Here is a 26,693-nt window from a genome sequence, read left to right as displayed (position 1 = left end):
ACTTCATCTCTCACTTGCTTGATCGTTGTGTACGGTCTCTCTTCCTTCTTCCCTCTACCAAATCCGAACAAAGCCCACATTTTAGATTCTCACTCCAAGAATACTAAGGGCTCTGAGTGGTGGTATCTTTTCCATTTCCTTCTGTCCGAGTGGTGATTGTTTGAGGTAGAAGGTTGGGTTTTAGACTCGTTATGAAGAAGAAATCTTCATCTAGTATGATCTCTTGATCTCTTTAGCATTATGAATGCATATTAGTATGTTTTGAATGTATATGTGGTAATTCTGTCATAATGAATTGGAAAGATCCACTTCCGCTCGTAGATACTCTTGAATAAGAGTTCCTTCAATTGGTAGGTGCATATATACATTGTTTATTCGTTAAATTGCTATGGATGTGCGGATTTATGGATATTTTTGTGGATGTTAGCCTCGGTTTTATTTAATTCTTTTACTTTTGCGGTTGTTGTAAAGGCTCTTGCATTTTTGGGCATTAATAATCATTATCGAGTCTGTAATTCAAAGTTTGTTTGAGTTTTGAGTCGTTCATGAAGAAGATCGGAGCAAGCGTTGTGGTTCTTTGAGGAAGGAGACGATCAAGGGTTGATCGCATCATGCAGACGATAGAGTATGCGATCGCTGTTGATCGCATCGATTAGACGATGGGGTATGCGATCAAAGGTTGATCGCATCTTGTAAACGATGGGGTACGCGATCTCGTTGTTGACCGCATCATGCAAACGATAGGGTACGCGATCGCTGATGATCGCATTGTGTAGACGATCGGGTAAGCGATCAAGAGTTGATCGCATCGTGTCGACGATCGGTTACACGATTGCTGAGTATTGGGTCGTGTAGACGATGGGATGCTCGCATATCGCTTAACGCGCGTGTGTACTAGACGATCGTTTAGGTCAGCGAACTTTATCGCTTAGTAGCTGACTAAACGATTGCTTAGTAATGCAAGGTAAATCGTTTACCTGTCACCGCATTAAGCGATCGCATAGACAATCAGGCTTCGCAGCCTCGTTGTCGTCTATGCGATCGTTTAATTTTGCTTCTATCATCTAGTGCGCGTTGGACGATCGTCTACCTACAGCGTTTACTACACGATGGAGTCCTCTGGTGGTTCAAAACCCAGTTCGCCTGTGAACCGGTTTGCTCGATGAAAAATGTAATAGATAGGGTTATTTCATTCTGATTTTTGTAAAGGCTCATCCCAGTCCATTAATCCTTTATTTATTACATGCGATATATGTTTTTTAATATGTCATATGGTATGCACATATAGTAAATCCCACCTTAGGTTATGCATTGGTCATGCATCATCTCTTTATTATAATTGTTATAATTTAGTGAAGCATGTTTTAATTTACTTACGTGCATACTCATGCATCATATGATATAAGGGTTATATTTATGTATGCTTTATTTATTTAACATTATATTTATAAGCATTATAAATACTTCGTTATGTGGGATGAGTGTTTTAGTTGTTTATTTTATAAATGGTTATAAAATGAATTAGAACTAAAATAAGTAGTAAAAGATTAAGATGTAGCAAGTCTATCTATAGTAGACTTTTTTTCGAAGGCAGATTTTGTCTAGGCTGGGGTATTTAAGATGACGGCAACGGAACACCCCTACCTGGAAAGGTAATTTAGATAGATTTGATGCATGCATGCAAATTACGGCCAGTCCATTAAAGAGTTTAATGTGACTACTTGGATTTGTTTTTTTTTTTTTTTTTTTAATTTCAAAGACAAAAAAATGTTTTTTAGCAAACTTAATAAATGACAGATCATCATCAGTAGTTGAATCGTCTAGGTTAATAAACCCCTAGGTAGAACATTCAGTGGGAGGTTCTTGGGGCATTTGATGCTTCATTTTCACCTATCACATTTCTTCCTCATAGTTCACACCATGAGATCTACCCTCGGCCTCGAGGCACCTTTGGTGTGTCCCCCTAACGAATGATGTTTGGGTAGATCAATATCAAGGTGGATGGAGAGAGTGTTCATAGTAAGTGGGTGTGGGAAGTGCGACAGCATATCCTTCGGTCTCCCTCGCTGGATTGAATAAAGTTTTTGCGCATCGCCTCGTGGCACCCTGGGTGTGTCCCCCTATAGGATGGTTGTTTTGCGCGTTTCTTTATTTGATCTCCTGTAAGAGGATAAGGTTGCTTAGTCTCTTGTCCTAATCTGCTTTTTTCCCGACAGTGAGCACATTAGGGTGGGGCTCTGGGGCCGAAAACGAGGGGTTACACTTACGTAGGATTGTTAAGGGTTAACTATGCTAGACCGAACAAATAGTGGCTATTAGGTTTAGTTCCAAGAGTTGGTTCTGCCTAATGGTTGAGAATGTCTCATCCTAGTGAAGGGACATCCGAACACCCCACCGGTGTCGTTTGTCCTGCCTCGTTGGGGCATCATTGCAAAATAGAAGTCTTTTCACTTAGGGTACTTAGAATCTATTTTGCTAAAATTAATTGGTTAATTAAAAAAATGTGGTTTTTGCAAAGTCTTATAAAAGGTTATTTGTTTTTTTTAGCAACGGTTTTTAATGAACTTAGCCACTATCAATTTACTTAGCGCCAAAAAACTGAATGGCCAAAGCTATTCAAGTTGGAAACATATGCTCACGACGATACTCGTCATTGAGGATTTGAAGTTTGTCCTTACAAAGGAATGCCCTCCTATTCCACCTCAGGATGCTACTCGAAATGTTCGGGTGGTGTACGAGCGTTGGACATGGGAAAATGAGAAGGTCCGAGCCTAGATTCTGGCTAGTCTTAATGGGTGTTGGCCAAGAAACACGAGTCCATGGTCTCAGCTCGTGAGATCATGGAGTCCCTACGGGGAATGTTCGGACAACCGTTTGGACAGCTCAAGCATGAGGCTCTGAAACACATCTTCAGCTCTAAAATGGAGGAAGNGGGGAATGTTCGGACAACCGTTTGGACAGCTCAAGCATGAGGCTCTGAAACACATCTTCAGCTCTAAAATGGAGGAAGGCATCTTTGTTCGTGAACACGTGCTGAATATGATGGTCCACTTTAACGTGGTGGAGATGAATGGGTCTAAAATTGATGAGGGCAGTCAGGTTAGCATTATCCTACATTCATTGCTGAAAAGCTTCCTCCATTTTGTTAGCAATACGATTCTTAACAAAGTGGACTAATCCCTCACCACTCTCCTCAACGAGTTGCAGACTTACCAATCTTTGCTGAAAAGTAAGGAGAAAAAGAGAGGTGACACAAATGTTGTCTCGTCCTCTAAAAAGTTCTATCGAGGTTCGACCTCTGGAACAAAGTCTGCACCTTCAACTTTTAACTCTGTAAAGGGGAAAAAGAAGAAGGGTGGTAAAGGGAAAGGGAATGCGCCTGCTAACCTGCCACCTATCGCCCAGAAGAAGCATCCACCACCGGTTGAAAAAGGAAAATGTTTCCACTATAACCTAGACAGACACTGGAAGAGTAATTGTCCTCATTATCTGAAGGAAAAGACGGTTGCCAAGGCTAAGGCCAAGGCGTACAAAGAGGATTAGATCCTGGCGACAATTGGAGGCTAGTGAGATGACGTTGCGAGTAGGCACCGGACACGTTGTCTCAGCTATAGCAGTGGGAGACATCCAGTTTACTTTACATAATAGGTTTCTTATATTAAAAGATACCTTTGTTGTTCCTGTACTAAAAAGGAACCTTATTTCTGTAAAATGTCTGTTACAATACAATTACACTATTTCTTTTAATTTGAATAAAATGTTTATTTGTAAGGATGGTGTTGAAATTTGTACAGCTAAACTGGAATAACTAGTATGTGCTAAGACCTTTAGCCTTAAGTTCCCTCCATAATATAGAGATGTTTAAATCTGTCGTAACTCAATCTAAATGCCAACAAGTTTCTCCAAAAGAAAATGCCTGACTTTGGCACCTTTGATTAGGGCACGTCAATCTCAGTAGGATTAAGAGATTGGTGAAGAATGGCCTTCTAAGCACGTTAAAGGAAAATTCTTTACCAGTGTGCGAATCTTGCCTTAAAGGTAAGATGACTAAACGACCTTGTACTGAAAAGGTTAATGAGTCAAAGAGCCTCTTGAATTAGTACATTCTGGCCTTTGTGGTCCTATGAATGTGCGAGCTCAAGGAGGCTATGAGTACTTTATCAGTTTTACTGATGATTTTTAAGATATGGGGTATGTCTATCTGATGCAATGAAAGTCTGAATCTTTTGAAAAGTTCAAAATATTTAAGACCGAAGTTGAAAATGTTTTAGATAGACGAACACTTCGATCAGATCGAGGTGGAGAGTTTTTAGATTATGAGTTCCAGGACTATTTATTAGAACATGGAATCGTTTTCCAACTCTCGGCACCGGGTACACCTCAGCAAAATGGTGTAGCAGAGAGTGAGAGAAACAAAAACCTTGTTGGACATGGGTTCGTTCGATTGATGAGATTACGCTTCCTTTACTGGGAACTCATTTTTGGGGTTTTGCAGTGGAGATTGCCAGTATACATTCTCAACTTTGTTCCTCTAAGGGATTATTGCAAGAACACCACTAGAGTTATAGAACGGACGCTAAAGCTAGTTTACGTCACTTCCGCATATGGGGTTGCCCAACACATGTGCTTGAGGCAAATCCCAAGAAGTTGGAATCACGATTGAGGTTGTGCCTCTTTGTAGGCTACCCCAAAGGTACACGAGGAGGTTACTTTTATGATCTGTCCGAAAATAAGGTGTTTGTTTCCATGAACGCTACTTTTCTGGAGGAGGATCATATCAGGGAGCACAGTCCACGTAGTAAAGTCGTGTTAAGTGAGCTTTCCAAAAAAACTACTGAAACTTCAACAAGAGTTGTTTAAGGACATGTTTCATCAACCAGAATTGTTGATGATAGTTCATCTGGTAGGTCGGTTCCACCTCAAGAGTTGAGGGAACCTCACGCAGTGGGAGGGTTACGAACCTACCTGATCTCTATCTGGGCTTCACAAAATTCCTAAATAGTCAACAGTTGAGTAGCTTTCTTAGTAATATATGCAAACAATATACTACTCATTGGGAATGATGTAGGTCTACTGACTACAGTTAAGAACTGGCTAGCGACCTAATTCCAAATGAAAGATTTAGGAGAGACTCAGTTTGTTCTGGGTATACAGATCTTTCGGGATTGTAAGAACAAAGTGCTAGCGTTGTCTCAGGCATTGTATATTGACAAAATCTTGTCAAGTACTTGATGCAGAACTCCAAAAAGGGACTACTACCATTCAGGCATGGAGTCACTTTGTCTAAGGACATGTATCCTACTACGCCTCAAAAGGTTGAGGACATGAGACGGGTCCCATATGCATCTGCCATTGGCAGTTTAATGTATGTGATGCTCTGCACTATGTCAAACATTTACTATGTTGTGGGAATAGTCAGTAGATATCAATCTAACCTAGGCCAGGGTCACTGGACTGCAGTTAAGAACATCCTCAAGTATCTTCGAAGAACGAGGGATTACATGCTCGTGTATGGGTCTCGGGATTTGATCCTTACTAGATACACAGATTTTGACTTTTAGACTGATAATGACTCTCGAAAGTCCACTTCAGGGTCAGTATTTACTCTTAATTGAGGAGTTGTATGTGGCGGAGCACTAAGTAGGGGTGAATCGCTGACTCCACGATAGAGGCTGAGTACGTAGCGACTTGTGAAGCTGCTAAAGAGGTCGTCTAGCTCAGGAAGTTCTTGACAGAGTTGGAAGTTTTTCCATATATGTCTAGGCCCATCACCCTCTATTGTGACAATAGTGGTGCTATGGCAAACTCCAAGGAGCCCAAGAGTCATAGGCGCGACAAACACATAGAGCGAAATTATCATCTGATCCACGAGATAGTGCATCGAGGAGACGTGATCGTCACGAAGATCGCCTCGGAGCAAAACGTTATTGATCCGTTTACGAAGGCTCTCACGGCTACAGTGTTTGAGGGCCACCTTCAGAGCATGTCTACGGGACCGCCCGCAGCTGGACTAGGGCAAGTGGGAGATTTTGTTGCATTGGGTTTTTATGCCCTAGTTTATTGTTTTGTACCTGTTTACTTGTACTCCTCACTTCGCTTTAGGACAAGTGGGAGATTGTTGAGGTTTGTGCCCAAAAGTCTTGTGTCCTATAGTTTGTAAACAATTTTGTACGAACACTTGTGATGCATAATATAAATGATATTTACTTCATTACTTGACTTTGCACATTTAGATGTTTTTTATTTTACCACAAACTAATAAACTTAATATCTCTGGTTGTATTTATGTAACTTAAGCATGTATGTAGTGACATAAAAGTGGATCATGTCTTAAGTGACAACAAAAGTAGTCTGTAGTATATGGATATAGGAAGGAAACCTTATCCTGGTAACACTACGGACGCGACCTGCTTTGTGAAATTGTTACAAATGTTGTGACTTGTCACAGATGATCTGATCCTGATCATTCGTGTAGTGGACATGCGAGCGGGGGCGTCCTATACAAAGAGTTTAGCTGAGACCTTGAAGTGTTAATGTCTTGTCATATAACTCCGTTCATGACTGAGACTTCACTTCACTAGGATGACAATAAGTAACATGACTTCAATCCTGAGTGAGTTGGGAACTCCTGCCATCGAGGGTAGTCCTTTGATTTGCATGGGTGCGAGTAGCTAGAGCGTTGACTAAAACATATCATTTTGGGGATTCGTCTGATTTGGGAGCTGGGAACTCAGCTTCACAAGATAGAGTTCACTCCTTCCCCAAAGTAGGGGTAAGTAGATAGATTGCTCTTTTAAAGGCTGGTCCTAGAGCTTGAACGATGTGGCGCCACACACCTTCTCATAGCCCAAGAGGTGTTCACATATAGTAGGACTATGTTGTATTGTTCATTAGAAGTATTAGTGGTACTTAAGGAGGAAGATGTAATTATAGGGGCAAAACGGTAAATTGGCCTGCTGTAATTACGAGCATCTGTGAAGGGTCATCGTACTGATGATTGGTTATATCCAATGGACATAGAAATATATCTATGGCAAGAAGAGTTCAACTGTCGCTCTTTAGTGGAATGTCTGACAGTTAACGGATGGTGGATATCGTGACTAAAGAGTTTATTCAGCTATTCACGTACCATTGGAGCTTCGAGCCATAGGTCCATAAGGTCCCCTTGGTAGCTTAGATACAAGTTGAGAATCAGTTTTTGGGTCAGTTTGAAATGTTCAAATTGACAAAAAGGAGTTCGATTATATATGATATAATTGAACGAGTTAATTAAATATGATATAATTAACTTTATGTGTGAGATACATTAATTTGAAGGAAATTAGATATAATTATGATTTATATCTAGTAGATGAAAATATTATAATTAATATAAGATATTAATTTATATGTTATGAATATGATAAGATCACATCCATTGGACGGTTATAAAGGAAATGGGACGACGTCTCTTCTGTTCTAAATAACGGATGAGTGCATTATAAATGGTTGATGATGGGCAGGAGTCATAGGCGCGGACATTGTGATAAAGAGAGTGTCATCGTTTAGAAAATCAGTGTCTATACAATAGTTCTTGCACGATCACTTACATATACGATATTGCTAAGCGGTCGCTTACCGATTACACCTTCGCGTGCGATTAACTAAACGATCGTTTACCTTTTCCTAACCGATCGTTTAGCTCCCGATATTTACTAAACGATCGTATAGAAAATCGCTTAGTTTTTCCTACACGATCGTTTAGACGATCGCTCACCCTTTTCCTACACAATCATTTAGACGATCGCTTACTTTTTCCTACATGATCGTATACTTCACCTAAACGATCAAGCATCTTGTCTATGCGATAGACGACCTCATCTCCCACTTGCTTGATTATTGTGTACGGTCTCTTTTCCTCCTTCCCTCTACCAAATCCGAACAAATCCCACACTTTGGATTCTCACTCCAAGAATACTGATGGCTCTGAGTGGTGGTGTCTTTTTCGTTTCCTTTTATTCGAGTGGTGATTGTTCGAGGTAGACAGTTGGATTTTAGACTCGCTGTGAAGAAGAAATCTTCATCTGATCTCTTGATCTCTTTAGCATTATGAATGCATATTAGTATGTTTTGAATGTATATGTGGTAATTCTGTCACAATGAATTGGACAGATCCGCTTTCGCTTGTAGGTACTCTTGAATAAGAGTTCCTCCAGAGTTGAGAACCAAGCCGAGCCGAAGTCGCTGATCTATCTTTGCTCTCTAGCCAAGCCGAGCCGTCGATCTGACTTGTTTTCCACTCCTGTCTTCTAATTAGAGCAGTTGCTTTGGGTGTCCGCCAACGTAGAGAAAGATTATGTGTTTCGTCCTATTAATATTATTCTTGATGGGACCAACTATCTTACTTGCACTCATCAAATGAAAAGTTTTCTAATTGGGCGCAAGTTATGGTGCATTACCACCGAAGATATTTCCAAGCCAGTTAAGACAACTACTAAGAACGATAATATCGAACGGTTATAAGATTGAGACAGTAAGAATTATCAAATTATCACTTGGTTAGGTAATACATCGATTCCTGCCATTCATGTTCAGTTTTATGCATTTGATGATGCTAAAAGTTTGTGGGACTTCCTGTCTACGCACTTTCAATCTGTTGAACATGCTCATTATCATCAATTGGACAATACTCTTGTTAATCTCAATCAGAATACAAGCATATCAATTAATGAATGCTTGGTTTCACAATCACATCTTTGTAAGGGTATTGAGGCGATTATGCGACACTTGTTGTTGCCCTCGAACAAGTCCGCTAATCCAAATCCAAATAGCCGATGGCACAATGGGCGTTTCAAACAACCTTTACCCATGTTCTTGAGAAAAGGTTTTAAAAAATGGGTTTAGAGGAAAAGGTTTTCGTAAACGTTTGAAAGCATGTGTAAACAATGAACATTAGTCGTACAATTAGAAAGCAATAAGCAACAACATGTCTTTATAGCATACAACTCACTGGTATGAGGATATGATGATTAGTCTTAACCCAATATAGTGCATTCTGAACAAAAATACATATGTCACCCATGCATATGAAAATGTCACACACTAAGAAAAGTACATAGAAAGTAAACTACCTAGCAAAATAAAATACATAGGATGAAAGCATAGTAAAAAGATGGGCAACACGCCCTGGACAAGCATGACCGTAATATTCTCCCCCACCCAATTGGTTGACGTCCCCGTCAACTGACCCTGCTTAAACTCAACAAATCGTTGAGTAGTTGCCTTTGAGGTCTTATGCGCACTCCCAACAAACTTCTCCGTCTTGAAAGCTTTTCCATATCTCCTGGAACTCTTCCCAGCTTGGTCCTGGTCTTCCAATTTTGTCGCTTCTTCCAGCAAGTCTCTCGTTGGCTTCTTCCTCTGTCATTCTCTTCGTCGTGACAGTCAGACGGGTCACCACCCTACATCGCTCCTCGGCATGGTCAGGATAATAGGATTTTAGTCTACTTACGTGGATGATGGGATGAATCTCCATCCATGATTGTAACTGCACCCGATAAGAGGCTTTCTCAACCCTTTCGATGACTTCCACTGGTCTTCTAAAGTTGTTCACAAGGTAATGTTCTCTTTGTCCTCGACTTCGAAATTGTCCTAGGCATAAGTTTACTCAAACCCTGTCCCCTAGTAGGAACTCTCGGCGTCTAGGATTTCTTTTTCTCTTTCTCCTCATCTTTAGAGGTAAGGACTTGTGTAAACTGTTCGGGTCGACAACACGACACTTTTCCAAGACACGTAGAATGTCTTGAGGGGTTTTTTCTTTTGTGGTTTTGACTGATTCGTGGGTAAAGTCCTTCTCCAACTGAAGGGTTGAGATCATCCTTATCCCATTCAGATGTCTGATTCCGGCATGCACAACAGTGGGCGTAGACCCTGTGATCACTAGACACTTGGCGAGGGGTATCGGTATTACCTGGAGCTCAAGCAAGAATTCTATCCCAACACCACAACAAAGTCATTCATTTTGACGATCACGAAATCGATAGGGTCACTCCAATTATGATTAGGGGGTTGATTTAAGAATTTCATTCAAGATGAATAAGAGTTTGGTTTACTAATTATTTAGACTTAAAATTGGAGGTTTGGAAGGTGAATTTGAATTGGACCACACCTTAGGTAAGGTTATCTGGAAATATTTTGTAATATTTGGGTGTTTGGAATTTGGCCTTAACTATTAATTTTAAAGCTTGGTTTATGTTTAGGTTTGATTAAGGATTCAAGAATTTCACAAAGATTCAATTGCTTTTTGGTTCAATCTAATATCAAGGTAAGTAATCTTACTACTGAAACTGCCCACAAGCCAGACATTAGATGTATGTTAGCATGTTAAATGAAGGTTATGGCAGAATGACAACATGAAAGATTGATAGTATGATCTGAATCAAAGTATGCTCTGGCACAAGATCTGAATTATTTAAATATGCACATAGACATTTGAATGCTAGTATGAGATGGTATGTGCTTCCATATGATTGTATTTGATCTGATGATATTGAGGTATACATGTATGTTGTAGGACTATGATATTGAGGTATATGTCTATGTGGTAGAGCCATGATGTTGAGGATTATATGTATGTCATAGATTCGTATGGTGATGATTTTGATGTTGAGACCGTACGAATGTCCTTACTAATTAGTTAGATACCCATTAGATTTTGTGTTTCCTTCGGGATTCACCAGTTTGTGTTTCCCTCAGGATTCACCAGTTTGGTCTCCTTCGGGATTCATCAGTTTATGTTTCATTCGGGATTCATCAGTTTATGTTTCATTCGGGATTCACCAGTTTGTGTTTCCTTCGGAATTCACCAGTTTGTGTTTCCTTCGAGATTCACCAGTTTGTGTCTCCTTCGAGATTCATCAGAGGTAGTGAGCATACTTAACTACAGTAGGATAGAACTCAGTCTCCTTCTTATTTCATGTGTATATGTGCCAAAGGTAGGTATCTAGAAGACATAGATGCCCAGCCTGACCCCAGTAGTGGGGTTACTTATTGAGTATTTTATACTCATTCTTTCTCATGTTGTTGTTTCAGGTAAGGGTAGAGATGCACCGACGATGGACAAACGGAATTCGGGATCAAGCCACTGAGACTAGTTTTTTTTACGCTTCCGCATCATGAGATTTAAAGTTCTTTTCATGTTTCTCCTAATGTTTAGTTTTGATGTTTGAAACTTATTATTATTAAGAATTGTTTTTCATATGTATTTATTAACCTTTATGATTTATGGGTACCCTATTATTGTTTTTAATATTTACATTTAATAAAGGACTTTTAAACTCCCCTTATCTATTTAGCATTTATTTTATCATAAAGGAGTGTCGTTTTAAGTTCCTCGCATGCATGTATTTTAGTAACGGCCTAACTTAAGTTCTAGGGGGTCGAGTCATTATAGTAGGTCGGGTCGTTATAGATGGTATCAGAGCAGAACCTCTCCCAGTAAGATGTGGTTTGGGGATGAATCAAGCGGAAACTGGTGGGCATGTAACGACCCGAGTTTAGGAGGGTACATGAATGAACCGATATCACATCTGAATGAGAGGGATCCTGAGGACATGAAAGTATGATTAGGAAAGGCTTAAAAGAATTAAAAGTTACTACCTATACCAACAAGGTGTACCTTCCTTTTCGTTGGCTCAATCATAAGAACTCTTTCACTTCTAAAAAAAAGCATTCAAGGAAAGGGAGGAAGGGAGGATGACATAGCCAGGTCGCAGGGGACGTAGGGGACTGTCGGGGCCATTAGGGGCCGAATCCGGATTCTGAATCCTGGGCCTGGGGCGTTACACCAATCCTCCAACTTTACGACTGCTCTCTTTACCATTCCTATAATAGGCAAAGCCGCAGAGTTCGCTGCTTTCATTTTATCTACGCTTCATTCCCAACGGAGATTCAACCGTCTGCCTTCTATTTCGGACATAAAGTTATGGGTGGCTCTTGAGTCAACATGGTACTTTGGCCAATTTATGGTTGACCCAAGCATCAACATACATCAGTATGCCTTTTTAGGATTCCTTTGTTTCTCCCACATTCTTTTGGAGGGAAACTAAAACTCTTAGGGCCCCAACTCGTGGGGTTCTATCTTCCTCGGCTTGCACATTATCATTCTCTACAAGTCCGAGGCTCATGAGACTTGAAAAGCATTAAAGGCTGCTCGTTTCGGACATTCACTCACCTTGTATTGCCCCTTGCATATATAACAGGACAGGGGCCGATAGAAATTCTGTTGATTTTGCCCCCGCCACGTATTTCTAGTCGTTTGCTGAAGTGATTTTCTATCCCCACTAGTGTTTCCATCCCCCCACTATTCCTCGATGGGCTCGAACCATTGCTCTTTCTCCCTTTATTAGGGCTGTCTCTTATACACATCTAGATGTGTATAAGAGACAGGTTCCAGGCCTTCGATAAAACAGAAAATTTTGTCTTTTTCGGAGATATCTCTTATGTCCAACATCAACCTGGTAAATTGTTTCACATAGTTCCTGATGGTGCCAGTATGTTTCAATTCTCGTAACTTACATCTTGCCAAAATCTCAGCATTCTCGGGGAAGAACTGAGAACGCAACTCTTGTTTCATTCTCTCCCAAGTGCTGATGGTGCACCGATCCTCTTGGACGTCCATGAAGCGAGACCTCCACAATAACTTGGCATCCTCTGCTAGATGCATCGTCGCCAGGGTGATCTTCAACTCTTCAGTCGTTGTGTTCGTAGCTCTGAAATATTGCTCCACGTCAAAGATAAAATTTTCTAGCGCTTTCGCATTGCGAGCCCCACAGAAGGGCATAGGTTCGGGTACTTTTACCCTATTGAATTGGAATACACCCCGATTGGGGCTTGATTTCCTACCGCTCTCATGGTGAGGTTAACTCTTTCACTAATGTTCGCAATATCTTCCTGGATGACATCAATGGTGGCTCGAAAGTCCTCGGACAATTCAATCACCATCTAAATTATCGCTTTCTGCAAGCTGTCTAATTCTTTGACACACTCTTCCACAAGGGCAATAGAGTCCGACGAACCATCCCCACGCTCAAGAGGCCCACTTCTCGTAGCTTTTGCCTCTAGGGTCCCAACCCTTGTCAACAATTCCCTGACGGGCATCCCATCTAAGCAACTAGCCACCACATCGAGTTTCTAGGAACCGAACCTGATCAGGGACTTCTATTAGATAGAGTATTTGCCCTTCTATCTCGACCAATCGGTCAACATGGGACTTGCCCAACTGCTTTGTAGTAGACATGATCACAACTTCTGAACTCCGCAAGCCGACTTGGCTCTGATACCAATTGTCACAATCGCACCTTTGTAAGGGTCTCGAGGCGATTATGTGACACTTGTTCTTGCCCTCGAACAAGTTAGCCAGTCAAAATTTGAATAGCCAATGGCACAACGGGCGTTTCAAACAACCTCCACCCCCATTCTTGAGAAAAGGTTTTAGAAAATGGGTTTAGAGGAAAAGGTTTTTGCAAACGTTTGAAAACATGTGTAAACAATGAACATTAATTGTACAGCTAGAAAGCAGTAAGCAAAAACACGGCTTTATAGCATACAACTCACTGGTATGAGAATATGATGATTATCTCTCCCATATTTTTCCTATCACATTTTTCTGTCAACCAACTTTCTCTAGTTATGCTTTCACTAATCTAGAAAAAAAATCTAATTAATTTAAACAATCAAATAATCACTTTCAACTTTTTATGAGAATATTTTATTTTCCTAAATAAAAAGAAAAAAACTGACATATAAGAGAGAATAGTGGATATAATAATTAAATTAACAATAAAATTTTAGAAAATGAAAGAGATGAATGGTTGTGCTATTTAAAATTAGGAAAATTTAAACAAAGAGTATCTCCCTATTTTCTAACTCCTCATTCTGTATCTCTTTCTTCCCACTTTTCTCAAATTTCCCTCTATTTCTCACTCTTCTCCTTTCCATGTTGTAAATCTACTCTTCCCATCCTTGAATTCAATTTTGAAAATATGGTAAGGATTTCTTGATTTGGCATAAAAATAAATAAATAAATAATAATAATGCAATTAAAGTATATAACCAAAATAAGTAATTAAGAATCATTCTTCTCTCTTCTCTATTATCTCTACTCTCCTTGAGTTCAATACCCAAAACATAGGAAGAGTTCCTCCTATTTAGTAAAATAACGCATCTAAAATATATAACAAATGAGCACTTACATTGTTCTATTGAGAAAGTTTTTTTCTTGACAATGTTGTGTGGCCCAATGAAAGTGGTAGTGATTAGAGTTATAACTTGACAATAATGAAAAATAAACAAAAAACGATACACATGGTGATTATGTAATGGATTACCCCTAAAATCTTTAAATCTCTAATCCCTCATCATACAGATTAAATACATATTGAATAAAAGGATGCTTTGTTAAAAAGGTGTGTGGGGGGAGGACAAATGAAAAGTTACTTTATAGAAAAGGTGCAAATGGTAGGGGTGTTCAAAAAATCCAATGACCTGAAAAAACCGATCAACCCAACCCAACTCGTGCGGTTTGGGTTGGGTTATTAACTCATTTTGGTTGGGTTGAGTTCAAATAAATGAAATTTTTATAAGTTGGGTCGATTCATGTGTTCACTTAATATAACCCAAACCAACCAGAACCAACCTGAATTTATTATTAACTTTAATATATATATATATATATATTTGTTACTTATAATACAATTATTTATACATATATCGATTTGAATTTTATTTAATTTCAATATTTTTTGAATAATTTATTCTTCAACAATTCTTAAAAGTAGTTTCACTTTAGAAAGAAAACTTCATGGTTGGATTAGGTTGAGTTCATTTTTTTAATAAGGATTATTTAAGTTGAAAAAATTTAAACCCGAAAAATTAGGTTGGGTCTAAAAAATCTTTCGAACTAACCCAACCTAACCCATGAACACCCCTAACAAACGGTCACATATAAATAAATAAGGGTATAATAGGTATAGATATAGATATAGATAGATAATAATGTTAGAGGTTTAAACTACATATCTTTTGATTGCTAATATATATTATATATTAGTTGAATTATGCTCGATTCGGTGCCTAATTAATATATACCTATACTATTAACTATTAAAGAAAAAGATGTATGATTTTTAAAGATAAAGATATGATACACCAGATTTCCTTTCAATAACATACGTGCAGGTCTGCTAATCTCATGATACAATATTCTTTTTAAATATGTTTCGTCCAATCATTTTGTAGATTTATCACAAAGAGTTGCCTGGACGTTCTAAACTAAAATTTTAAAAAATAATGGACGCACAAACGTTTCATTTTTTTTTTTTTTAAATTTTTAATAAAAACAATCTTAATATAAATTTATAGTCTTAAATAGGTTGACATTGACTTGTTGCCCCTTATTTTGGGGAAAATATTTCTGAAGGGATATGATTCGACACTAAAAATAAATTAAATATTAAAACAAAATAATATAAACACGATTTTGTTAAATCTTACAAATGATTTTTTTTTAATCCCAAAATCAGTTTTTGCATATATAAAAAGTTATTAAGTTTATGGCAATAAGCCGACCATAGAACATCGGCTCATTGCCAATATTTAACAAAAACGACGATAAACATAAAATTTGCATTCAACTATTTAGAATAGGTTTCAGTTATATCCAAGACTTCGAAAATTGCTATTTTAACTTTTGAATTCAATGTTGTTTAAAAAACAGTTTTTTTTAATAAAAAAAAGACTAATAATGGATCGAGATTGATGAGATAATTGACATATTAAAAAAGTAAAATGCATAGACAACATATATCAATCGTGTAAATAATATCTCATGTGCTTTGTAGTTTCCACACAAAACATTCATGTCAATTTTTTATAGCCATTTTAATTGGAAGCTACCCAAAATTTAAAGTTATTAGTGCAATGAACTATAGTGAGCTTAGTTTAGTGGTATTGATATGTGTTCTGATCTAAAAAGTTGGAAGTTCAATCCCTCACCCTATAATAGTTGTACTAAAAAAAAAATTTATGGGATTGTTTGGGATAAGGAGTGAAACCTGCAACTCCTTGGGTCAAATAAGGGGTAGAGTTCAGTGTTCACGACTCTACTTCAAAAGTCCTTAGGCCAAACATACCCTATAAGATATAAATTGGAATTGACGGTTGATTTGGATGATATTTTTAGATGCAACAAGTGAGACATGAAAAATTAAACCACTAGAAGAAATATATTTCAATTAATGTTGAGTTATGGAACCCAACTCATCTGGCAAGGTACCTAATTTCAAAGAACAATTTGATAAAAAGGTGAAAATGCCATTTCAAGCTATAAACTACAAAGGCCATATAAAATTATTATAATTATTTAACCAATTTCAATGTAAAAAAACAAACATCATGGACTAATTTTTGGAATACCAAAATTTAAAAGGTATGAAACTCGAAGTGAGAGACCAATAGATAATACTTTGGTACATAAGCGTAAAAAAACTTAAATATTCTTTTTAAAAAAAGAAATAAAGGTTTGCCATGTGGCAAAATGTGGTTGGATGGATGGATGAGATGAGTTTTAAATAGTTTTCTAACCAGATTTAACTGCATTTAATTTAAACTGAAGTATTTTATTAGTTATTAATAATCCACTAATGAATGGAGAAGTAAATCATGAAATGCCCGCGCTTACAAGCTCTGGTCGGCGCGCAAAGAGCCATTCGCTTCATCGGTCGACGGACAAAGCCATGGCTCGCCGCCATAGCCAAGCCCTTCCGTGCAGTTGGAACCGTGTGCTACAGTTAATCGAGTGCTTTTTCATGGTGGTTTTGTAGTCGTGGGCTGGCCTGGCCATGAGAAAGAAAAACAAAGTGAAAAAGGTGTGAAAACGAGAGAGAAATTGACCGATTGAGACTGACATTAGCCTCCTGGTCGAACGAGAAAGTGAAAATTTATGAAATGATTTTACCAAGAATCGTAAACGAAACAGGTGGAGACTAGAAAACGACTGTATTTATACCATTGCTGCAGTGGAGCTTGCTTTTTTCGATTTCGGTTTCCATTTCAGAAGATTACACACACTTTTCTTCTACCATCGCTGTTTGTTTCTAGCAATTTCTCGTATGATTGGTTTCTCTCGTGGTTTGTTCCTTTTTCCCCATTCTATTGCTGACTTTTTTCGAGATTTCACGTGGATTTTCATAGATTTATGAGAAAAGCTTGCTTTCGCATCACTTTTCTCACTTGCCTGGAATTTGGAATATTTTCTACTTTGAATAGTACGTATATTGGGATTGCAGACAGAATTTTCACTTTTGCCGTGTTCAGATTTTTATTTCTGTTTTATCATGATTCTGGTTTTCGATAACCTATCTTCAGTATTTTGCATCTTAGTCTTAATTCTAGGCATTCAGTTGTCAGGATTACTGGGTATGTAGTGATTTCGAAATTCCCCTCTTCCCTTGTTGATCGAAGTTTCTAGTGAAATTTGGATCTCATTTTCCCATTAACATATCCAACTGAACTGTGGGATCCTCGAGATTAGATGTTCTTCTATTCCATTTCGCACCTTTTTTATAGTGTTGGTAGTTTTGATTATGTAATTTGATGATTATTTTATATTTACCTTCGAAGCTGTTTCGCTCCCTGGTTTTATGTTTGATGCCGATGTATATATTAATGGATTAACCTTAACCCTGCAAGTGGACGAACAGAAGTTCCTAGGGGGTCCTCCCTCATAATTTCTTCCCCTTTAATAAATATTCTTAGTCTTGCATAACAAATAGGATTTTTTTTGTTATATTCTGGCAAGTGGATCTGTTAGGCTGATCAGGAAATGGGCACATAGAATTGTATACATTTTTTTTTTATTTTTTGTTGTTGGTTTCAGAGTTATGTTTATACACTCTTCTCCTACACTCTGAAATTATGTGTCACATGTTCTTCCCTTCCTGTGTGGATTCTAAGGGTGATATTTCTTGACCTCTTCTTCGTTCTATTTAAATGTCAGATTGAAATGGGTATATACCTCAGCAATCCCAAAACTGAGAAGTCCTCTGAAGATGGTGAGAATAGATGGCTTAGATATGGACTATCGTCTATGCAAGGATGGCGTGCTACAATGGAAGATGCTGTAAGTAATCAATCAAATGGCTGTACTCTCTATTTGGTTGATAAGAACTCAATTAAATTTCTTCTTTTCAAAATTTTGCATTTCTGTTGCATTGATATGCTTCTATTCACTGGCTTGTAGCATGCTGCAGTTCCTGATCTGGATTCCTGCACTTCCTTCTTTGGTGTTTATGATGGCCATGGTGGTAAGAATGCATGTCTCTGTCAGGTGCTCTTGTGTATAGGTTTCTTTTTAGTGTGTGTGTGTGTGTGGGGGGGGGGGGGGGGGGGGAGAGGGGGCATAAAGTTCTTCTGTTTTGGATGTGGCTAGTTCAATTCTTAGCTACTACAATTATGAGTAATATGAATGGAGAAAATAGCCTGTCGTGATCATTACTTTTTTTCTTTGTTTTTTCCAAAAATTCCCCACGGAGGATTTGACAACTGACAAAAAATGAAAATACTGCTTGAAGGATTCGTAAACAGTAACACTTAATAACATTGAGGAAATCTTATTTCTATTTTTATTCATATCGTACGTCTACTGGAATTAAATAGCTATTTGAGAGGGACAATCCAAAAGAAATTCAATGTAGAAGAAAAGCAACGAACACAATTTTGTTAAAGAAATTACTCATTGACATTCAAAATTAAGAAAATATGGGGCTGGTTTGGAATTTAAGCATGAATCTTTTTCATTAATGAATGGAGAGAGCTTCAAATGTCTACAACTGCATTACATGGTAATTGCTTTTTGTAACGAGTCTGAATAATTTAAACTTGATATGGTTGTTTATATAATATGTTCGACTATTCAGGTAAGGTGGTTGCAAAGTTTTGTGCCAAGTACCTACATCAGCAAGTGAAGAAAAATGAAACTTGTGCGGCTGGAGATTTAGGATCTTCTGTGCAGAAAGCATTCTTCAGGTTATTTCTCACCAGTGGGCTATGAGTCAGAGTCGGTGTTTTTATTTCTATTTCTCAAATTGTTGGGTGTTCGGGCTTGTCAAGTGGATCTGGATGCTGTTTCTCTGGATTGAAAGAAATAGGTGGTTCTTTAAAGGAGTGGAAGAGATAAGAAGTTCTCATGATCCTTTGATTTTTGCATTTCTCAAAGGGAAGTACATAAGAAGACTTTCCCTATCTCCCTTTCTTCTTTTGTTTTTTTTTTTTTTTCCTTCCTTGATTCCAACTAGAGAAATCCTTTTTCCTCTACTTCCTTTCTGAGTTTGAATCCCCAGGTTAGTTATGCTGTGTCTCCTGCTTGTTCAATTCTTTTCTTCTCTTCCTTTTTATTTTATTTTATAATATATAGAGAAAACCAAGCTTTCATTGAGACCTTTTATGAGTTTTTGTTGCATGGATAGAAAACCAAGAGTTCTTGGTGGAGTTTATGAATAAGATTACACACAAGCATCCGATTAACCTTAGGTTTATGAGATAGCACTAACTATGAGACACATTGGTTGTTGAAAAATATACGACTCAAGGAAGATGCCTTCCTTGGTTGGTCTATTGCATTCTTTGTTGGAGGTGGAGGAAGGTCTAAATCATGTACTTTGGAGTTGCAATTATGCTCAGTCAGTTTGGTGTTACTTTTTTGGTGTGTTAGGTACAGCTTGCCCAACAGTCTTTAGTGTATGAGCGAAGAGTTTCTCCTTCATCCATTATTTTGGGAGAAGGGGTGATTTTTATGGCAAGCTGGGTGTTTGCTTTGTTCTGGTGTTTTTGGGAGAGAAACAATATAATTTTCAAAGGGGTTGATTGGGATTCTTTGATATTTTGTCCTTGTGAGATTCCATATTTCTCTGGCATCGATGACAACCTCTTTTTCGTGACTATTCGCTAGGTCTTATTCTAATATTCTGCTTGATTGGAGTCCCTTTTGTGGTTTTTTTCTTTTTTAAATGCTCAATGAAAGTTGTTTTTTTTTATTAATAAAAAAAAATAATACGAATGAGAAAGGGACATTTTGTTATCCCAAAACGTTGGTCTATGGTTCCACCACCCTTCAACACCTTATTGTCTCACTTTTCTGAGTTTCCACCTTCTAACTAATTTTGGCAGAATGGATGAAATGATGCGTGGACAAAGAGGTTGGAGAGAATTAGCTGTTTTGGGTGATAGATTGAACAAGTTCACTGGCATGATAGAAGGGTTAATCTGGTCCCCGAAAAGCAGTGATGCAAATGACCTGGCTGATGATTGGGCTTTTGAGGAGGTATGGAATAGAAATTTAAGTTACCCTTTAATTTTAGATTACATTATCAATGGAATTTTGAATTAGCAAGTGTAATATCGCTTTTCCAACGTACATGTTACAAATGTGTAAATGGATGTTATTATTCATATTCATAATAATCATAACTAATATGTTTACCTTATGCATAAGATACGTTGTTATTCTCACAAATCAAGTACTACTCTTATTACTAAATGATTTTAATTGTCTCATAAATGTGCAAGTGAGAGTTATTTGGTCACTCAATCATAAGTAAACCAACACTCAAAATTGTTTAGAAGAGGAATCCGTTTACTATTTTTTTCTCTTAACTGGGCCATATTTTCCGTCAGAAATATTGAAAACCTGGTACAGGTACTTTCTATGAGTTGCAATGAAGGTCGTTTGGATTGATATCATGTACATTATTTTTCTTTTTTTCTTTTGTGGGGGGAAGGCAGGACTGTTGTATGAACTTGGTTTCGGTGGCGGATGTTAGGGATTTTTTCATCTGTAAAATAGTGTCAGTTGTCTCAACACTAAATGATGAGAGGATGTTTACAATCTCCCTTGATTTAGGGTGTGAGAACGAATGCCTTATAAATCCCCTACTTGTGATCGTCCTTCTCCTGCCTAGTGAAACATCATCTTAGGACTCAGAACTTGCCTTCTGGAGAATCCCTTAAACTTATGTGCATTCCAACCTTATTCCCATTCTCTTTTGATCCACTGAGAAGCAAACACAACCATGGAATAAGGATAGGAAGATGACACTGTCAGTTTTTGAAAAATTAAGGCATTGATTTTATTTTATTCATTTTTTCTCAATAAAAACTCAGGTTTTTCCATTTAAAAAAAATCATGGCATGTGAGAAAAATTTGATTAAACTCTAACATTTATTAGCACATCTCAATAGCTATCGATGGATGCATAGGAGATCAAAATTTAAAATTGTGGATCAAGTAATATCTATAGAACATAATGTTTAAAAATTTAGGATAATCAATACACATGCAAGCAACCATGATATAAAATACTTACATCCTCCATAATGTAAAAACCCTAATTTTCTGAATTATTGTGTGTCCTTGTCTGTCATAAGTGAAGATGTCATGATCCTCAATTACTTTTGAACTGTAGAACATTGCCAAAAATTTATCTGCAAAATCCAGTTAATTGTAGTTTGAATCACCGATATGGAATCTGAATAGATCATTTCAGCTGCAACATTTTTTCTCCACTGCTTTCTTGTCATTTTACTTTTATCAGTCAAGTTCGTAAAAAAAGTAAGCATTTGAAATTCGAATTTAATAATGTTGGCAGGGCCCGCACTCTGATTTTACTGGTCCAACTTCCGGGTGTACAGCTTGTGTTGCAATTATTAGAAACAACAAACTTGTTGTTGCAAATGCTGGTGATTCTCGTTGTGTGCTATCAAGAAAAGGCCAGGTATTTTTTAAGCTTCAAAGTCTTGAGTATGGTTCTTTTTCGCACTACTGCTCTTAAGTAAAAAGATATATGCTAATTCTGGGTGCCAACAAATGAGAGTAATGACTTGGGGGCTGTATGGCAGCAATCTTTGAAACAGTTAAAATAAGAAATGGTTTTCCAATATAGATTCTAAGTTGTATTTTGTTTTCTCATGTATTTTCTAAATTAATTGGTTGTATGTAAGTATTAGTTATTATTTTAGGAATAATTTGATTTAAATGTATAGATCTTTTTAAATAAGTGTACAAATTTAGTTTGAAGAATAGTTTTATTAAATGGCAATAATAAACTATTTAATATATCAGTATGCAAAATTGTTTTGAAGAACAATTTTTAGATAAAGCAACCAAGAGCATTGTAATGTTTGGAATTTGATTTTGATACATGTACACGTTTAAGTACAGACGTTCAAAAGCTTAAAGTAAACATGAACTCTATACAAGGCATGTTGCACGTGGATTGTACAATTGAGGAGTTTAGTGAAATGGCTTTCATGCTTTATAATTCCTGACGTGGTTACTCTTGTACAGGCCCACAGTCTTTCTAGAGATCACAAGCCTGATCTTGAGGCTGAGAAGGATAGAATTCTGAAAGCTGGCGGTTTTATTCATGCTGGACGAGTCAATGGTAGCTTGAACCTTGCCAGAGCTATTGGTATGTGAAAATCTACGTAGCAAATTTCTCTCTGATCTGGCCCTAGAACAGTCTTGTTATTTGATTAGAGACTGCAAGTTCCTTTAATAGATTTTTTTTAACGTTTATGTACCATTTTGGCCCTTGCAGTTCAGGACTTATTTCATTTTAGTCCCTACATTTTTACATGTCAATATGAGCGTAGTTCAACTGGCAAGATTAAGGAGTGAAGGCTCAAATCCTCCACCTTGCATATTATTGAACTCAAAAAGCTTTTAAATGTCCAAATTAGTCTCCATGACTACAATACGTAGCCCCCAAAATTAGTTATGGTTAACTTTTGCTAAAGAGTCCCCATCTCTTTCTACCTAGGAACTTGAAATATATTTACGTGGTGGATTATCTTGAACAGGAAATAAACTAACTTCAAACTAACGGGAGAGATTAATTTTAAGATTTGTTGAAAAAGTACCCGAACCAAGTTTGGACATTTAAAACTTCAGGGATTAAAATAAAACAAGTTTCAAAGTACTGTGACCAATTAAAATAGAACAAGTTAGAAAGTATTGGGACCGAAAATGATATTTTATCCTTTGTTTTGTGTCCAATAGCATGGTTGTTCTACTATCGTACTATTTACTTCCTCACTTTGCTGTAGCTCCTAGACTAACTTTGCGTAGCTCCTAGACTAACTTGTAGTAGTTTGGACTTGTAGCTTTTTTCTGGTTCACAAATGCAAGCTGAAGATTGAAGCTTTTAGCATTTTAAATGGATTCACTCGATGAAAGTTGTTAGACGTGAAAGAAGGGTGAAAACCAATGCTCTTCTCTCTCATTGTCTCTTGAATCGAGAAGCAATGAACTGGAAGAGGAAAAAATAAATAATAAAACTTAGCAATTGAAACTTTTCTGGAGGTGATTTTTTCACTCGACCAATACCTATAGATTCCATATTCTAATCTCTTCTTTCGGCTGCTTCAGGTGACATGGAATTTAAGCAGAACAAATTTTTGCCTGCTGAAAAGCAAATTATTACTGCAAATCCTGATGTGACCACTGTACGTATTCTTCCTGCTGTTTTTACGATTCAAATTTCCATTGCTATTGTAAACACCACTATCTGCTTCTTTGACAAAGGGCTTAAAATTGTGGGTACTTTTTTTCCAATCAAATTTGTGGGTAGTTTCATGCGTGAAATTAATGTATTTTAACTTGGAGAATCCTAAATGATTTTTTCTTGGTTGAAATATCATTTCGGTCAACATACTTTGATATTTGTTCAATTTTAGTCCTTGTACTTTCAATAAATCTTAAATTAAGTCCCCATTGCTAGTTATTGTTGTATTTTTGCAAAAACTTTTTATTATCTATTAGCATTTTTATTATATATTTTTTTAAAAAATTCACATATTGTATTTTTTTACATGAAAATTATTATTATTTTTTAACCAATTTTGGTAAAAATTAACTCTGAGAGACTAAATTTAAGATTTATGGTAAGTACTATACATGGACTAAAATTGGACAATTGAAAATACCAAAACTAAAACTGAACAAATTTCAAAGTATAGGGACTAAAATGATACTTTTAACCTTTCTATTTATGGTAAATAAAAGTTATTTGTATCAAAAGGGGGAGTCATTCAACCCATAATTCTTACAAAATTCTTTGACATGGGAAGTGAAAGAGGTCAGTCCTAGATCTCACCATATCCTCTTCTCTCTCTCACCCATGAAAATTCTTCTCTCTCTTTCCTTTTCAAAATTCTCAAAGACTGGATAAAAGAAGCTTCAGACTTTCATTGTACTTGAATGATTAATTGCTTCAAGCTCTTTACTTCTCAAAATAGATCTACAATTTTAATGACACTCTTTTTATTTTTTAACTAGGTCGAGCTTTGCGACGATGATGAGTTTATTGTGATAGCTTGTGATGGTATATGGTATGCATTTATGGTTTATCTTTGTCTTGGTTTTTGTTTTCAATTTTTTATTATATATCTATATCAATTGCAGTCTTCTTAATATAATAGTATTGGTATTTCACTTAGCCTTGTGTAAACTCCTTTTGTAGGCTTGTTTTTTCATACACACTTGTATAATCTTTTATTCTTCTCTATAAAAGTTCAGTTCTTTACCAAAAAAATTACTTTCTTTTGGCATGATAATGCTAATCGTGCTTATTAGTTTGAACAATATATTGAATTTAGTTTTCTCGAAGTAATCTTGAAATTTTGTGCTGATATGTATTCTTATGGTTTTCTATCAGGGATTGCATGTCTAACCAGCAACTGGTAGATTTTATACATGAACAGCTAAAATCAGTAAGTAGAATATTTTATTGTTCAACAATGAAAATCAGGTGTTGTTGTTTAGCTGAGCTGATATTTTTCAAATACTTGGGTATTGTATTTGTCCCTCCCTCTTGAGAAAACTCTGACCGCTTCAATTAACCACAAAAGTTTTAAATTAGTGACTTCTCGACCTAGAAGCTTGAACAAAGACCTTGAGGATATTTCCATTCCTTGGGAATTTTCTTTTACGACTAAAATACCATTTTGACCCTTACATGTCTACCCTTTAGATTTCATTCTATTTAAGTACTTGTATTTTCAATTATCTAAATAAATTTATGTACTATTAATAAATCTTAAATTTAGTTTTTTTTTTCCTCCCAATAAATCTTTAGTCGTATATAGTGTTTTTCCCCCTCCAAAATTGGTTAAATAATAACCATAATATACACTGAATTAAAAGAAATGTTAAGAGACTTACTTTTTTTAAAAAAAGAACCATAAATTAACAAGTATTATTTTTAAGATTTATTGAAAGAGGGACTAAATTTTAATATTTGAAAGTAAAAATACTAAAGTGGGGGTGGAACCCAAAGTATAGACCAAATAGTATTCGAGCCGTGGGGACATTTTATAGACCAAAATGTATCTTTTATTGATATTCATCAAACCACATCCTTCATTCATTGGCACAGTCTCTTCATTCATTGGCTTAGCCTCTTTTGGATTAAACCGTGAGGACACTCAATAAATTTTACTGCCAGGCCATTTTCATGGATTACAAAAACATAGATGATGCCTATTCTCTCTGTCTTCTGATTAGTTGATAAATGCAATTAACTATGCAGGAAAGTAAACTCTCCGTGGTTGTTGAGAGAGTACTTGATAGGTGTTTGGCACCTTCCACAGCTGTTGGCGAGGGATGTGATAACATGACCATGATTTTGGTGCAGTTTAAGAAAGATATTCAATCAAACTCCTCTCTGGATGAGCAAACTTCAACTGTCGCCACCACCTGTGCCGAATCAGACAGCACCGAATCGATGCAAAAAGATGAATTGAGCTAGTGACTTTGACCTCACATATGATTTCTTCTGTTGTGGTTTCTTTCTAATAGGAGTACAGTACTTATACTTCTTCCCATTTGCTATGAAATATGGATTCTGGGATTGGTAACCATAGATGTCTTAGTTGAGATTCGACCGATCGGATTACCAAAAACATTCCCTTTTTTCCTCTTCTAGTGCTTGAGTGTAGACTGAGATCAACTACTTTAAAAATGTACAGTTTTCTGTAAAATCAGCTAGCTCTCTAAGAATCTTGAACGATAAAGCCTCCATTAGAATGAAATTTCCCATTCTAATTTCTTCCCTGTTTGAACATTCTGGGTTAAATGTTCTTGTTTATCCTTTCATACTCGTAGTTGTAGCTCCTAGATCCATGAACTTTTGAGCGATTGTTAAATTAGAGATTTAATGAATCCTTTAAACTCTAATAAAATTTAGGTCCTGATTGATAACCATTTGGTTTTTGGTTTTTTGTTTTTAAAATTAAGCTTATAGACACTATTTTTACCTCCAAATTTCTTCATTTGTTATCTACTTTTTACCCATGATTTAAAAAACAAACCAAATTTTGAGAACTAAAAAACAGCTTTAAAAAATTTTGTGTTTTGTTTTTGAAATTTGGTTAAGAAGTCAATCAGTGTACTAAAAAAATATGTAAATCATTGTAAGAAATGAGGAAAAAATAAACTTAATTTTCAAAAATAAAAAACAAAAAATGAAATGATTACCAAATGGGACATTCATCTTTTAAGATTATGCTTGTTGTATCATAGCCATTCTAATCATGTTTTTATCTTCCCTAAACATTTGAACTATTGGTCAAATTATAAAATCAAAAATAAATTTTGACCA

The 26,693-nt window shown here is 36.6% G+C and overlaps 1 protein-coding gene across 6 annotated transcripts; it reads left to right on the top strand.

The window, feature by feature from the left end:
- Window positions 1–17,006: 17,006 nt before the first annotated feature.
- On the top strand, window positions 17,007–26,154 carry LOC120086957 (probable protein phosphatase 2C 60). Of its 6 annotated transcripts, none has more exons than XM_039043776.1 (11): window positions 17,007–17,145; window positions 18,035–18,157; window positions 18,278–18,341; window positions 18,954–19,062; window positions 20,203–20,356; window positions 21,681–21,806; window positions 22,379–22,502; window positions 23,462–23,538; window positions 24,371–24,423; window positions 24,750–24,804; window positions 25,623–25,841. In XM_039043776.1, exons 2-11 carry the CDS (start codon window positions 18,041–18,043, stop codon window positions 25,839–25,841), a joined length of 1,098 nt encoding a protein of 365 aa, XP_038899704.1. In that variant the 5' UTR covers window positions 17,007–17,145; window positions 18,035–18,040. The 6 variants fall into 6 exon arrangements, with proteins under 6 accessions (XP_038899704.1, XP_038899700.1, XP_038899703.1 ...); XM_039043772.1 differs by having other exon boundaries at window positions 17,021–17,166; XM_039043775.1 differs by lacking the exon at window positions 17,007–17,145 and adding an exon at window positions 17,165–17,303.
- Window positions 26,155–26,693: the final 539 nt, after the last annotated feature.

This window comes from Benincasa hispida, chromosome 9 (genome assembly GCF_009727055.1).
Source record: "Benincasa hispida cultivar B227 chromosome 9, ASM972705v1, whole genome shotgun sequence".
Classification (NCBI taxonomy): domain Eukaryota; kingdom Viridiplantae; phylum Streptophyta; class Magnoliopsida; order Cucurbitales; family Cucurbitaceae; genus Benincasa; species Benincasa hispida.
Note: the sequence above shows the minus strand (reverse complement) of the source record. Positions and strands in the feature narration are given on the sequence as shown.